We start from the raw sequence: 16,493 nt of genomic DNA, 5'->3' as shown, positions 1-16,493 counted from the left end.
ATAGATGAATGGAAAGAGAAGATGTGGTGGCTCAGTCTTTTGAACGTCTGACTTCAGCTCAGGTTATGATATCACGGTTCATGGGTTCGAGCCCCACATCGGATTCTGTGCTGACAGCTCAGAGCCTGGAGCCTGCTTCAGATTCTGTCTCCATCTCCCTCTGCCCCTCCACTGCTCACTCTCTCTCTCAAAAATAAACAAACATTAAAAAAAATTTTTTTTACAATGTGGGGGGTGTGTGTAGATACACACACACACATATATATGTATATGTATATGTATACACACATATACATATATATAATGGAGTATTACTTGGCAATCAAAAAGAATGAAATCTTGCCATTTGCAACTACGTGGATGGAACTAGAGGGTATTATGCTAAGTGAAATTAGTCAGTCAGAGAAAGACAAACATCGTATGACTTCACTCACATGAGGACTTTAAGACACAGAATAGATGAACACAGGGATGGGAAGGAAAAATAATATAAAAACAGGTAGGGGGACAAAACATAAGAGACTCTTAAATATACAGAACAAACAGAGGGTTGGTGGAGGGATTGTGGGAGGGGGGGATGGGATAAATTGGTAAGGTTATTAAGGAATCTATTCCTGAAATCATTGTTGCACTATATGCTAACTAACTAGGATGTAAATTAAAAAATAAAAGCAAATAATAAAATAAATAAATGGGTATCTGTAAATATTAAACAAAAAGAAGGAATGTTCTATAATCATTCAAAATCTAATTGCTAAAATTCAGGGAAGCACAACTGAATCGTAGTTTAATTCAGAAAGCTTGTATGTTAGTAACTATATTTATTCCATCTCAAGAAATAATATGTTAACCAAAGATGGTTACTCTGCATGAAGTCTATAACAGGGGCACCTGGGTGACTCAGTCGGTTAAGCATCAGACTTCAGCTCAGGTCATGATCTCACGTTTCACAAGTTTGAGCCCCATGTTGGGCTCTGTGCTGACAGCTCAGAGCCTGGAGCCTGCTTTGGATTCTGTGTGTGTCTCTCTCTCTGGCCCCCCGCCCCCCACCCCACACTCTGTCTCTCTCTCAAAAACAAATTTGAAAACTAAAAATAAATAAATAAAAATTTTAAAAAACAAACAAACAAACAAAAAGTTTGGGAAGATGGTGGAGTAGGAAGGCTCTGAGCTCATCCTGTCCCACATTTACATCTACGTTATCACCCACATTCAGGTCAATAAACAGAGAGTGAACTGAAGACAAGCAGAACAAACTCCACAACAAGATACACAGAAGAAACTGCATCTGAAAGGTTAGGAAAGTCAGAAAAGTGGAGGGAGGCTGCCTGCAGTAGGGAAAGAGCTACCCGTGCAGAGAGGGCAAAGAAATGGGCCCTCACACCAAGGCAGCTGACATGGTGAAGAATAATCCCCATAACATTTGGTTTTAAAACCCAGGAGGAGTTGAATTCAGTGAGTTTGGAAAACCAGTGGGACTTGCAGCCTGGAGTGGTGTTTTTTTTTTTTTGTTTTTTTTTTTAATGCTTATTTATTATTTTGAGAGAGAGAAAGATAGAGATAGACAGACAGAATGTGAGTGGGGGAGGAGCAGAGAGACAGGGAGACACAGAATCCAAAGCAGGCTTCAGGCTCTGAGCTGTCAGCACAGAGCCTGATGTGGGGCTCGAACCCACGAATCATGAGACCATGACCTGAGGTGAAGTCAGGCACTCAAACGACTGAACCACCCAGGCACCCCATCAGCCTGGATCTTTAAAAGTCACCTGACTCAAATGATGGTGGGAATCCAAAGTGATTGCAGCTACTCTGGAAAACAGTATGGAGGTTCCTCAAAAAATTAAAAATAGGGGCGCCTGGGTGGTTCAGTTGGTTAAGCGTCCGGCTTTGGCTCAGGTCATGATCTCACGGTTTATGTATTCGACCCCCATGTCACGCTCTGTGCTGGCAGCTCAGAGCCTGGAGCTTGCTTCGGATTCTGTGTCTCCCCCTCTCTCTGCGCCCCTCCCCCCCCCCCCCCCCGCCGTGCTCATGCGCTGTCTGTCTCTCAGTAATAAATAAACATTGAACAAAAATGTTTTAATTAAAATTAGAACTGGGGCACCTGGGTGGCTCAGTCAGTTGAGCGTCCAACTTCGGCTAAGGTCATGATCTCGCAGTTTATGAGTTTGAGCCCTGCGTCCGGCTCTGTGCTGACAGCTCGGAGCCTGCAGCCTGCTTCGAATTTCTGTGTCTCCCTCTCTCTCTGCCCCACTCTCTCCCACTCATACTCTGTTTCTCAAAAATAAATAAATGTTAAAGAAAAAAAATAGAGGGCGCCTGGGTGGCTCAGTCGGTTGAGCGGCTGACTTCGGCTCGGGTCATGATCTCACGGTCCGTGAGTTCGAGCCCGCGTCAGGCTCTGTGCTGACAGCTCAGAGCCTGGAGCCTGTTTCAGATTCTGTGTCTCCCTCTCTCTGACCCTCCCCCATTCATGCTCTGTTTCTCTCTGTCTCAAAAATAAATAAACGTTAAAAAAAAAAAAAAAAAAGAACTAACCTATGACCCAGCAATTGCACTACTAGGCATTTATCCAAGGGATACAGATGTGCTGTTTCAAAGGGACACATGCACCCCCATGTTTATAGCAGCACTATCAACAATAGCCAACGTATGGAAAGAGCCCAAATGTCCATGGATAGATGAATGGACAAAGAAGATGTTGTGTGTGTGTGTGTGTGTGTACACACACACACAATGGAGTCGGCAATCAAAAGGAATGAAATCTTGCCATTTGCAACTATGTGGATGGAACTAGAGGGTATTACGCTAAGCAAAATTAGAGAAAGACAAATACCATATGACTTTACTCATATGAGGACTTTAAGGTACAAAACAGATGAACATAAGGGAAGGGAAGGAAAACTAATATAAAAACAGGGAGAGGGACAAAACAGAAGAGACTCTTAAATATGGAGAACAAACAGAGGGTTAGTGGAGGGGTTGTGGGAGGGGGAATGGGTTAAATGGGGAAGGGGCATTAAGGAATCTACTCCTGAAATCATTGTTGTACTATATGCTAATTAACTTGGATGTAAATTAAAAAAAAAAAAAGTCAGCTGACTCAGCAAAGGGTGAGCTGGGAGGGCAACTGATAGCTGAGATACTATCCCTTAAAGAGATAGTAACCTGCACAGAGAGGACATAAAAATAGCAGTTTACACAATACTGGGGGGCAAATGGGAGCTAGATAAATTAAAGCTGATTTTGGAGTGAGCTGGGGGACTTCTATGAAAACAAGGGAGCTGGCAGTCACCATTTTTCTCCCCTGGCCCCCGGCACAAACACAGAGCCACCTACAGGATGAGGAGCTGTACACCCAGACACTTGCAGCCTTGGCCCAGGGCTCAGGGCACATTTCGTTAAAGCTGCATGCTCCCCACCCACCCACCAGGTGTGCTGCTGCTACCATACACTGCACCCAACAGCAGCATTCAGCCATGCACCCCCAGCCACCATCCAGCATCAGGCCCAACCACACCAGCCACAGTGCACTGCCACACCAGGCCTCATGTCCCCAGCCATTGCAGCCATTTCATGGATCCATCATAAAACTAGTGGCCCAATGCCAATTTTGCTAACAATGCATCCTGCATCAATGGACAAATCATCTACACAAAATCAAGAAGGAAACAATGGCTTGGAACGATACACTGGAACAGATGGATTTCACAGATATAGTCAGAATATTTCATCTTAAATCAGCTGAAAAACACACTCTTTTCAAGCACACATGGAAAATTCTCTGGAATAGATCACATATTAGCCCACAAAATCAGCCTGAACAAATCCAAAATATCAAAGTCATACCATCCATCTTTTCTGACCACAACGCTATGAAACTAGAAGTCAACCACAAGAAAAACTCTGGAAAGACCAAATATGTGGAGGTTAAATAACATGCTACTAAACAACAAATCAGTCACCCAGAAAATAAAAGAAGAAATTAATAGAACAGATGAATGAAACCAGGAGCTGGTTCTCCAAAAAAAAATCAAGAAAACTGATAAGCCTCTAGCCAGACTTATTAAGAAAAAAAGAGAGAGAGAGAGAAAGGACTCAAATAAAATCACAAATGAGACAGGAGAAAAAACAACTGACACCACAGATATACACAGAGAATATTATGAAAAATTATATGCCAACAAATTGGACAACCTAGAAAAAAATGGATAAATTCCTAGAAACATATCACCTAACAAAAATGAAATAGGAAGAAATAGAAAATTTGAACAGACTGATTACTAGCAAAGAAATTGAATCAGTAATGAAAAAATTCCCAACAAACAAAGTCTAGGACCAGATGGCTTCACAGGTGAACTCTACCAAACATTTAAATAAGAGTTCATACCTATTCTTCCCAAACTATTCCAAAAAATAGAAAAGGGAAGAAAACCTCCCAATTCATTCTATGAGGCCAGCATTCTCTAATAAACATAAATGCAAAAATCCTCAACAAAGTACAGGCAAACCAAATCCAACAATACATTAAAAAAAATCACCCATCACAATCAAGTGGGATTTGTTCCTGGGTTGAAAAGATGGTTCAATATTCACAAATCCATCAATGTGATACATCCCATCAATGAGAGAAAGGAAAAAAACCACATGATCATGTCTATAGATGCAGAAAAGCATTTGACAAGTACAACATCCACTCATGAGATAGACCCTCAACAAAGTAGATTTAGAGGGTACATACCTCAACATAATAAATAAAGGCCACATATGAAAAACCCATAGCTAGCATCATATTTAGTTTTTCCCCCTAAGATCAGGAACAAGACAAGGATGTCCATTCTAACCACTTTTATTCAACATAGTACTACAAGTCCTAGCCATAGCATTCAGACAACAAAAAGATATAAATGGTATCTAAATTGGTAAGGAAGAAGGAAAACATTCACTGTTCACAGACACATGATATTATGTATGGAAAAACCTTAAAGACTCCACCAAAAAACTGCTAGAACTGACAAATAAATTCAGTGAAGTTGCAGGACACAAAATCAATGTACAGAAATCTGTTGCATTTCTATACACCAGTAATGAAGCAGCAAAAAGAGAAATTAAGAAAGCAATCCCATTTACAATTGCACCAAAAATAGTAAGACACCTAACTAACAACATGAAAGACCCCATACTCCAAAAACTATAAAACACCAATGAAAGAAATGGAATAGAAGATGACACAAAGAAATAGATTACAAGCACAAATATTGTTAAAATGTGTGTACTACCCAAAGCAATCTACTACACATTTAATGCAATCCTTATCAAAATACCAACAGCATTTTTCAGAGGTAGAATATACAATCCTAAATTTGTATGGAACCACAAAAGACCCCAAATAGCCAAAGTAATCTTGAAAAAGAAAAGCAAATCTGGAGGCACCACTCTTTCAGACTTCAAGTTATATTACCAAGCTGTAATAATCAAAACAGTATGGTACCGGCACAAAAAGAGACACACAGATCAATGGAACAGAACAGAAAATCCAGAAATAGACCCACAAATATATGGTAAATTAATTTCTGACAAAGTAGGAAAGAATATCCAATGAGAAAAGGGAAGTCTCTTCAACAAATAATGTTGGGAAAACTGGACAGCTATATGCAAAAGAATGAAACTCGACCACTTTCTTACACCACACATCACTAAAAACAAACTCAAAATGGATCAAACTCTAAATGTGAAATCTAAAATCATAAAAGTCCTAGAAGAGAACAAGGGCAGTAAGGTCTCTGACATCAGCCATAGCAACATTTTTCTGGATGTCTCCTGAAGTGAAACAAAAGCAAAAATAAACTACTGGGATTACATTGAAATACAAAGCTTCTGCACAGTAAACAATCAACAAAACTAAAAGGTAACCTAAGGAATGAGAAGAGATATTTGCAAATAACATATCTGATAAAAGATTAGTATCCAAAATATATAAAGAACTTACAAAGCTAAACACCCAAAAAACAAATAATTGAGTTAAAAAATTAGAAGAAATAAACACATTTTTCCAGAGGACATACAGATGGCTAACAGACAGACACATGGAAAGATGACCATCACTCATCGTCAGTGAAGTATAAATCAAAACTACAGTGAGGTATCACCTCACACCTGTCAAAATGGCTAAAATTAACAACACCACAGGAAACAACAGGAGTTGGTGAAGGATGTAAAGAAAGGGAATCCTTTTTTACACTGTTGGTGGGAATGAAAAACTGGTGCAGCTACTCTAGAAAACAGTATGGAGCTTCCTCAGAAAGTTAAAAATATAACTGCCCAGGGTGCCTGGGTGGCTTAGTCAGTTGGGAAGCTGGCTCTTGATTTCGGCTTAGGTCATGATCTCACACCGTGTGAGATCTGTGATTGCAGCATGGGGCCTGCTTTGGATCCATCCTCTGTCTCCCTCTCTCTTTCCCTCCCTCTCCCCTTTCTCTCTCTCTCTCTCTCTCTCTCAAAAATAAATAAATGTTTAAAAATTAAAAAAAAAATAGAGCTGCTCTATGATCCAGCAATTACACTACTAGGTATTTACCCAAAGAATACAAAAATACTAATCGAAAGGGATACGTGCACCCCAATGTCTATAGCAGCATTATCAACCAATAGCCAAATTAGGGAAAGAGCCCAAATATCCATCAATTTATGAATGGATAAACCAGCTGTGGCATGTATATATTCAATAGGTATTATTTAGCCACAAAAATGAATGAAATATTGCCACTTGCAACGATATGGATGGAGCTAGAGAGTATTATGCCAAGTAAAATAAGTCAGTCAGAGAAAGACGACTACCATATGATTTCATTCATATGTGGAATTTAAAAACAAATGAACACAGAAGAAAAAAATAGAGAGGCAAACCAAGAAATAGACTCTTAACTATAGAGAACAAACTGATGGTTACTGGATGGGGAAAGGGTGGTAACTGGATTAAATTGGGGATGGGGTTAAGTATACTTGTAATGAGCACTGGCTATTGTATGTTAAGTGTTGAATCGCTACACTGTACACCTGAAACTAACGTAACACTGTGTGTTAATGTACTGGAATTAAAATAAAAACTTAGTCAAAGTAAGAGAAAAGCCTTCAAGACTTTAGAGTCTTGTATATCATGTGTATATGGGGGTATACATGTACATATATTTGATAACATAAAAAGTAATTTAAAAAATTTGATATGTGTATAAACAGATCAATGAATAAAAAGAGAAAGTTCAAAATTAAACCCAAATACATTTGGAATGAAGTATATTACAAAAGTGATATTTCAAATCATTGCAAAAGAAATGCATCATTGAATACAGTTCAGAGAATTGACATGCTTTTAAAAATAAATCAGACTTTGATCCCTACCTTATTCAAGACTAAAATAAATCCCAGATGATTAAAAATTTTTATAGGAAACAAATGAAACAATAAATGTATGAGCAAAAGGCAAGGGAAAAGTGAAAAATTATTTGTAATAATTATATAATTATTTGTCTAAGAAAGATAAAAACCTCAAACATAAAATAACTGGTGAGGGGTGCCTGGGTGGCTCGGTCAGTTAAGCTTCTGACTTTGGCTCAGGTCATGAGCTCATGATTCATGAGTTTGAGCTCCACATGGGGCTCTGTGCTGACAGCTCAGAGCCTGGAGCCTGCTTCAGATTCTGTGTTGCCTTCTCTATCTGCCCCTCCCCTGCTCATGCTCTGTCTCTCTCTCTCTCAAAAGTAAATAAAAACATTTAAACCATTTTTTAAAATCTGGTGAATTTGTATTTCCATAATAAACAAATCAACTATAAATAAAGTAAAAAGATAATTCAAGTCAGAATATCCTAAAAAAGGAAGGGGAATAATATATACATTTAATTTTTTATGTCTATTAATTGATTGACTGACTGATTTTGAGAGAGACTTCCAGCGGAGGACAGGCAGAGCGCAAGGGAGACAGAGAATCCCAGGCATGCTCTACTCAGCATGGGGCTCAATCCAACAACTGAGAGATCATGACCTGAGCTGCTATCAAGAGTCAGAGGATTAACTGAGCCACCCAGGTGCCCCTAAGGAAAAAGGACCGGGAAAGAAGTTTCCTTTATAATGAATATCATTTTAAATTACGTTATGAATTTCTCAAATATAAAAACTAGTTAAAAATTTTAGAGATTATGCTGGCAAACAGAACTAGACCAAGAGTATCATTGATGATGACTGGCAACACTGCCTGTTACTAAAATATATGGCAGGGAAGGCTGTACAAACTTTCAGTTATAAAATAATTTATTATTTATTTAAACTTAAAGTTACAAAATAATTAAATCAGGAGGATGTAATGTACAGTATGATAGCTACAGTTAATAAGAGATACATTATACAAATTAAGAACATGAGCAATGGCAAAATATGCTGAAATTACTTTGAGAATGTCTTTTGAATTAGAAGTAGTTATATTTGTAAAACCCTTAAGAGTCCTCAGTTGTTTGTTTTTGTTTTTGTTTTTTTAGAAATGAGGGGAAGTTAAACAGCTCCTATGTCTGAGAAGAGGTATTTGTACCTTTCATGAGTAAACATTTTCACTTTTCTGCCATTTTAGGAAACCACCACCAATAGCAAGTCACAGAATTCAAGACACATTTGCCATTGTAAATTTTTGTAAAGACATAAATGATAACCCCTTAGGCAACTGATAAACATTCCTTACATATATCCACAGAAATACTGTAAAATATACTTCAGACTACTAAAAATTATTTCTTGCTAACATAAGAAACAGATTATAACTTACTAAATCAGTTTCTTTTTTCCTTCTTTTCTTTCTTTCTGTTTTTGGCACCTGATGGGAGAGAAATACAGAAACTGTAATATCAACAAAGACAAACATACTTTCTTGCTTCTGTGCAAATGCTGAGATTTTTGCTCACAGGTAATAGAGCAAGCAGCTCTTTGTTCTTCAAGACAAAGTGTGCAGTGCTAGTAAGCAAATGTGAGAAAACTTTTAAATTTAGTAAAACACAGGGGCGCCTGGGTGGCTTAGTCGGTTAAGCGTCCGACTTCGGCTCAAGTCACGATCTCGCGGTCCTTGAGTTCGAGCCCCCGTCAGGCTCTGGGCTGATGGCTCAGAGCCTGGAGCCTGTTTCCGATTCTGTGTCTCCCTCTCTCTCTGCCCCTCCCCCGTTCATGCTCTGTCTCTCTCTGTCTCAAAAATAAATAAACGTTAAAAAAAAAAAAAATTAAAAAAATAAATAAATAAATTTAGTAAAACACAGTGCTCATAAAAACAACAGAATAAAAGGACACTTTAGGGATTCTTGTCTTATTAAACATTAGTTCTGTCCAGAAGCCACTCCATATTAATTTAAATAATTTTATTTTAATCATTAACTGAATGATTATTAACTTTTAAGATTGTACTTTCCATATTTTGTCTCTAAAAAACTCTCCATCTCAGAGTTAAATATAAAAAGGTTTCACAAGGGATATGGAAAGCTCTTTTATATATGACATTTCCTGATAATTACAGTATAGAGCAATCTAAACCTAACCTTTAAAATTATAAACAAAGGCAGTATAAGCCTACTAAAAATCTTCTTCTGCATAATATAAAGTTAACCTTGACTTGGAACAGAGGAACTTTCAAGGTATTACTTATACCTGACTACTTCAAAAATGAGTTAAAATGGCTTATAAATCTACACACATATAAACTAGAATAACTGAAAATAAGGCCCCATCAATAAAAAGGATTAATAATATTCCTGATATCTAATAATTAGAGACCTATTTATTTCAGCTGGGGTACTAAAATGAAACACTGATAACTTTGTCTAAGCTTGCTATCTTTTCTGCAATAGGGATTTCATAATAGTTATTTAATAGGACTGAAACAAGAATTAAATATCAAACTCCTAGTACAATTCCTGGAATTCAATAAATAAATGTTACTATTAACTGTTCTATAGATTTCTAGCAACACACACCCTCTCAAAACCTAATTTAAGAAGAAATATAATCTGTGGTTCCTTACATAAAGGCCATCAAATGATACAATGAATCATATCTTTAACCACGACTTTTCAAAAGGAAATTCATGCAGTGAACTCTATCAAAGTAGAAGGTATAATTTTGAGGACACACATTATATTGTAACTAAGCAAAGAATATATTAATTGCAGAAGATTTAGATAAAATGGCTTGATAAACTTACAAGACAGAATTAAGTTTGCTGAATCTAAAGCAGTGCTAAGTTGACATGTTTCCTGTAATGTTCTTCTCAAACACTGTGTCAAACAGACTGTTAAAAATTCTTAACTGAATCCTTTTTAGAAATCAAAACATATTATATTTACCTTTGTGGGTATACAATCCAGAGTCTTGAATTCATTCATATATTCATCTAAAAACACTTTAAAAGTGTTAACCCAAACTCTGACTGGAGATTCCCTCCAATCACGCTGCTCAAGTCTCATGGTCTTTTCCAGAATCTGTTCAAATAGTGCGTAGAGGTCTTTATACCGTATGCTTTTCCCATCATCTACCTAATAAGCAATAAGAGAAGAAATGTTAAGGTTTTATAAAGAAATTCTATAAATATAGAAGTTGATTGAACTTGTATTAGGTAGTGCTTAGAATAAAGATTAGGATCCTTTCTAATGGGCATGCCCATGAACTCATGTGGTATTTGTAAACTCTTCTACTTGGAATGTCTGCCAAATAAAACCTATTAAATTTGAGTCAAATACCTAACAATTTAAACAATATAACAATCTGAAAAAGTCCTGGAAACTTTCCAATAAACTATAATTAGTTATAAAGATTATTTGCATCCCTTTTAATTACCCATTGCTTCAAAGATGAACCTTGTTTGGATAGTTCCACTCTAAAATTGAAAGAATGAATACTTGAATCCTTGTCTAATGATACATTAGGTAACTTTTATTTTTCCAAAGAGTGATATGCCCTGACTAACACTGTATTACATGCACAGAAATCTACATGGAATTAACTTTTTTATTTAAATAAGGTCTGGAATCTTTATGAGAAGAAAGGGGCTTTAAATGACCAAAAAGTGTTAAACACATTTAGAATTTGTTTCTCCTTCACTTCCTCAAAGTAAGTTGAACATTTTTGATCTAGGGTTAGAAAACCACTATTAAGCTCTGCTTTATAATTTTGGTTCTTCCTATGTAATTTAAGTGTACTGGAGCACCCAACAACCCTGAGTCCCTAATCTAGGAAATACAGGTATGAAGCAGAGAAAGACATGAGCATAATAAGCAGCTGAGCAGGATTAGAAAAATACGGCCAACGTTGTCTCCACCCAAACCTAGTCATTTGCCATAGCCTGATTACTACTCTTACTATGGTCTTGAAATTCCTATTCTCTCAGACTGCATGGTTGAGGTTTCTAAAAAATCAAAAAGTCTTATATTGAGAAAGAAAAAGTAGAGGGTACACAAGAAAGTTCTGGTTTCTCTTTTCACAATAAATTACAGATTGAACAAAGAAAAATGATTAAACACAATTATTTATACAATGTGAGAATTCATAGATTGTAGAGATCAAAGAATTATATTATATACTTTAGCATGAAAATAAATTTTCTAAAACATAACCAATATCACATAAAATTATAAGGTAAGTCTGAAAGTGAAATAAACTGATATATATAAATCAGCAAACATAAATGCTCTAATTCCACTGGGGAAAAATATATAATTCCACACATGTGAGAATTAAAAGCTAAAGCTAGAGCTAAAAGGATTATGAGAAGTCAAAATAGTAGAGAGCCACAGAATCACATCTAGAATATTTGAATTCATCATCTTAAGAAGATTCAATATCTTAAGAGGGGAAAAAAAACCTACTTAAGGAAATTGAAGGAAGGTATTAATCTAAGACCCATAGGTATGCTTTTCCCTACCTATTCCTAAAACAAAAACAAAGAATTTGAGAAATCTCTCACTGAACACAGCTTCTGTATGATCTTCTGCAGCACTGCCAAATTTTCATATGTTGAACTACTGAGTATCTCCTAACACAGTCCAACTTACCGCCAAGGCAGATGAATAAAAGCTGAAGATATTCTGCCGAAATTCTTTTAGGGCTTTTTTAAATACAACATCCACTAATGTGTCTTTCTTGCTGTCTTCATTATCTAGGTCATTCATCTGGAGGCCACAGAAAGAGTTTTTGCATATAATCAACTAATTAAAAACAGGTGAACACAATAGTGATATTGATTGGTTCTTCAACAATGATGGTCCTGATGGTTCTGAAAGTGCAAGCTCCTGATATTATGGGTCCCAGGTAAAATCATGACTAGAAAGCAAATGTTTTATTACTACTAGATGATTTCTAAGATCCTTCTAACACTGTGTTATTCTATTGTTCTGTCACCTGAGAAAAAACTCCAAGTATGCAATGACATGTCTCACCTTTACAATGGAATATAATGGGACAGTTATAGTAAAATGGAAGTCAATATTAAAGCATAAAACCTTAAATCCTGTCCACCCAGTCTGAGTAATGTATATCCTATTATTTGTACCTTTTGATAAAGAAAAGACCATCTAACTTACTGAAGCATATATAACTTTGATCTATGAGGGCCATATTCTGATATACACACGTATTCCATAGTCAAAACCAATCAGGGGCTTAACTCAGCGTGCAGAGTGTACCTTTTTCAGAAGAAATTCATCCATACTTTTTAAATCACTGACACTTGCTATGATCTGGACAGAGTCATTTTGCCAGTGCACAGATTCCAAAGCCACATTGCTGATCTTCACACTTCGCTTCCGCTTTGCCTTTGGAGAAGGTTCTTTGTTCTCTTTGAACTCCTTCCGGCAACTACCAGGCAAGTCTGGGCTCAAAGGAGGTGTCGAGTGATACTGAACTAATTCTACAATTCAAGATAAGTATCCAAAAAAAAATTTTTAGTGAAAATATTGAAATCTCCATATTCTTCTAAGTTTAACTTCCTTTAGTAAGTCACTGAAGGAAACATATGTAAGTATCTGAAAAGCCAAGTAACATTAATGTCTGAGGTTAGGCAATTAAGCAATAAATCCAGACTGCATATTTGTACAGAAAATGTATTTTAAAATTATCACTTTTCGAAAGGAAATGCCACCATGTCTCCCAAGGGGCTAAGGTCTGATACCAAAAACCTGGATAGAGGGGTCTGGTAGAACTGAAGCCTGGAATCAGATACCACAGTCCCAAAGAAAAAAAAAAGAAGATGTAATCACCCTGGCACATTACATGCTGTTAACCCAGTCACAGTTTTACTATATTAGTTTGAATGAACATTCAGCTATATATGAGCCCAGCAAACCAGTGAAATTCGTTAATTATTATTATTTCATTACTAGGGTCTAAAGCCATAAATGTTCCAGTTATATTATCTGGTGTTAGCCTGGCAACCTGTCTAGGGAGCCAGGTTAAGTCAAACTGGCTCATTTCTCCCCGGTCTCTTTAGTATTTACGACTGTCTTACATATCTCCCAAATAACTAAATTTCTCAGGAATCCTAGGATTCCTAGAATTCTCTGAGAAATCTCCTGGAGTGCATTAGATTTGTATATAATATTGGAAGGCCCAACAAATCTTCTTAATAACTATTTACAACAGCGAAATTAGATTCCATGTAAGTCCATCACAATCCAGAACTATACTGGGTTTGCCAAAGCCCTACCTGGGGCTTGATAAGAATGTTGGCCCCTTCTCACTTCACATTTCAGTTTGTTTCCCTGACACATATTCACCTATCCAATAGTATGTCCTCATTCCTTCTAAAAGCTAATTCTGATAATGAAGGAAAAAAGTAGCCTCCTACATGCTAAATGCCACTTCAAGCAGAAAGGCAAACCCAATCTAAGATATGGCACCACAATAAAAATTATAAAGATATAGGATATATGTATGTGCAAATTAGTATCAACTGACTTTAATTCCATTATATAACCTAAACATATAAGTATCTAATTATTTCATTTAGCAAAGTCAATATCTTTCTTAAATAAAATAATGATTACTGTAGAAATTATAATACTATTTCGGTATTAAAAACAAGGGCTACCTTAATAAATTGCTACCCAAAGATGAGTAAAAAGCTACAATTTTAATTTTTATATACATATCCTTAAGGAGCAACACACAGTGAAGCCTGCTAATAATATATGCATCAACTAAAGAGCCTTATGCTTCCTTCCTGAGAATTAGCCATTGAGAATAGAGCTGTGAAAAATGAAAAATTTAGAATGATTACTATAAACCAGATAAGATATAGGAAAGAGATCCTCTTAGTAATGTAATGGTAAGAATTTCCCAAATTTCCAAACTGAACTTGTAGTATTCATTTAATTTATTATTGGTTTTATCCATATCAGGTTGCTAAATGATAGGAGCAAAGCCACAACATGCAAAAATAGGGCTCTAACTACAGCTCTACCATTTTTTCCCCTGATGCACAACTGCCTCTGCTTGGGCTCATCCATTCCTATGTGAAACCTGATGATCTTTTCTCCTTGTCCCTTTATCTTACCCTAGATATGAGAAGTTTTGTCTACTCTTTTAACTGGGTCTGCTCTATCTTTCCTTTAGAGATAATAACTTTCTTCCTAGATCCACTTTCTATTTTATTCAATCCTGATATTTCACTTACCCACTGGTATTTCATCCGCTCATTACCACACACTCATCTCTGGTATATAGCCCATCATTGCTGAAGATAGCTGGCATTTTTACGTAATGATTAAAAACTCTCACACGTGCTTGAGCAAAGGCTTGGGGGGAAATGGCATAATCATCTAATGCTGGAATTACTGGAATCCTTGGAAAGTTAGTAATTCTAGCATTTAGAAAGGCCAGTTTTCTCAACAGATGAACTCACTGTTGGGTACTTCCAAGTGTGTTGTGACTGATGTCCAAAATGTTAAAATAACAGCTACATTTATAAGGTCCGAGACACTGACAGTATAGTACATACTTAATATATAGCACAGGGGTTTAGCCCCTGGAGCTAGGCTACCTAAATTCAAATCTCAGCTCTGCCAACTACAATATGTGTATCAGCAAATAACTTCTCTGTGCCTCAGCTTTCTCATCAATAAATTGGGAATAATAATTATACCAACCTCAAAAAATTGTGAGGATCAATTGAGTTAATACATACAACATCCTTAGTACAGTGCCTTGCATATGGTAAGCACTCAAATATTAGCTGCTATTATCTTAATTTTTACTAAAACACAAATTTGTTAAGTGAATGAATATCAGTTAAATTTTTACACTGTAGAAAACTGAGGCTAACCGAAGAATCACCATCATTCTTGAAGTTGTTACTTCACCGTTTTGTACACTTCCTTGGAACTTCTATTATAGGTACAATGTAATTTTATAAAGTTAAGGAAGGATTTAACAATCCTGGTCCTATCTCATAGAATATCTGACCAACAGGAACAGTGAAGTCTCAGAAAGAGTAGAAAATTAGAAAGACAATCTCCACCCTCTATCTGTTTTTACCATCTGGAAACTGATGAGCTGGAATCATATCTGAGCCAGCAAAGAATGCTGACACCTCTGGTTGGGTGGCAGGTTTCACTCGGGTAGTCTTCTTCTCCCCTTGTCTCCCTTTGGCCCAGAATCTCATCTTAGCTCTCTGAGGTCTATTTTTAAAAATAAAGGTAAAAATGGAAAGAAATTAGTATGTTGCAGTGATAATATCTACATCACTTTAACCCATATAAACCTTTCATGTGTATGACTTCATATAACCTTCACACTTAAGTTTAATCATATTTAACCTTCAATTTCACATTTAAACTTCTGGAAGGGAGATAGTTTCCTCATCTTGAATACAGGAAATAATAAGACCCAGAGATGTTAAGTAATTCCTGAAAATGAAATGGCTACAAAGCAGTAAAACTAGAATTCTAACTAAAGTTTTCTGATTCCTAAACTGGTATCTTTTCACTCTTGTCCTCCTTCCAGCTTGGATTTAGCACACAAACAACAACAAAGAAAATACCTTTTAAAAACTCACTGGTATCCCATCACTCTAAAATGTATCAGTTTACCTTTTTTGTTTTTTTTTTTTTGTTAATTCCCTTCAAGTCTTTATCCATAAGTATGCCCATTTATTTTTACACCACTGTAATCATGATGAAGACACAATTTTTTTTTTTTTTTTGAGACAGAGAAAGACAGAGCACGGGCAGGGGAGGGGCAAGAGAGAGAGGAAGACAGAATCCAAAGCATGGTCCATCCAGGCTCTGAGCTGTCAGCACAGACGCGGGGCTTGAATCCATGAGCAGTGAGATGATGACCTGAGCTGAAGTCAGACGCTTAACTGACTGAGTCACCCAGGTGCCCCGATGAAGATACAATTTTAAACCTTTCCACTTACCATTATATAAAAAATATTTTAATGTGATTTATATGTAAAAGTTATCAATACTATTA

General features: G+C 36.5%; 1 protein-coding gene across 7 annotated transcripts in view; it reads right to left on the bottom strand.

Annotated features, from left to right (window-relative positions):
* The window catches only part of MYO9A (myosin IXA), a 282,825-nt gene that overhangs the window by 70,632 nt on the left and 195,700 nt on the right, over window positions 1–16,493 (bottom strand). For all 7 annotated transcript variants that reach the window (XM_042941515.1, XM_042941514.1, XM_042941518.1 and 4 more), the window contains 5 exons: window positions 15,555–15,697; window positions 12,707–12,930; window positions 12,077–12,193; window positions 10,373–10,561; window positions 8,812–8,859 (listed from right to left, as the gene is read on the bottom strand). In XM_042941515.1, coding sequence (XP_042797449.1) covers window positions 8,812–8,859; window positions 10,373–10,561; window positions 12,077–12,193; window positions 12,707–12,930; window positions 15,555–15,697 — 721 coding nt within the window. The remainder of the gene's footprint in view (window positions 1–8,811; window positions 8,860–10,372; window positions 10,562–12,076; window positions 12,194–12,706; window positions 12,931–15,554; window positions 15,698–16,493) is intronic.

The sequence above is a fragment of the Panthera leo genome, chromosome B3 (genome assembly GCF_018350215.1).
Source record: "Panthera leo isolate Ple1 chromosome B3, P.leo_Ple1_pat1.1, whole genome shotgun sequence".
NCBI lineage: Eukaryota > Metazoa > Chordata > Mammalia > Carnivora > Felidae > Panthera > Panthera leo.
Note: the sequence above shows the minus strand (reverse complement) of the source record. Positions and strands in the feature narration are given on the sequence as shown.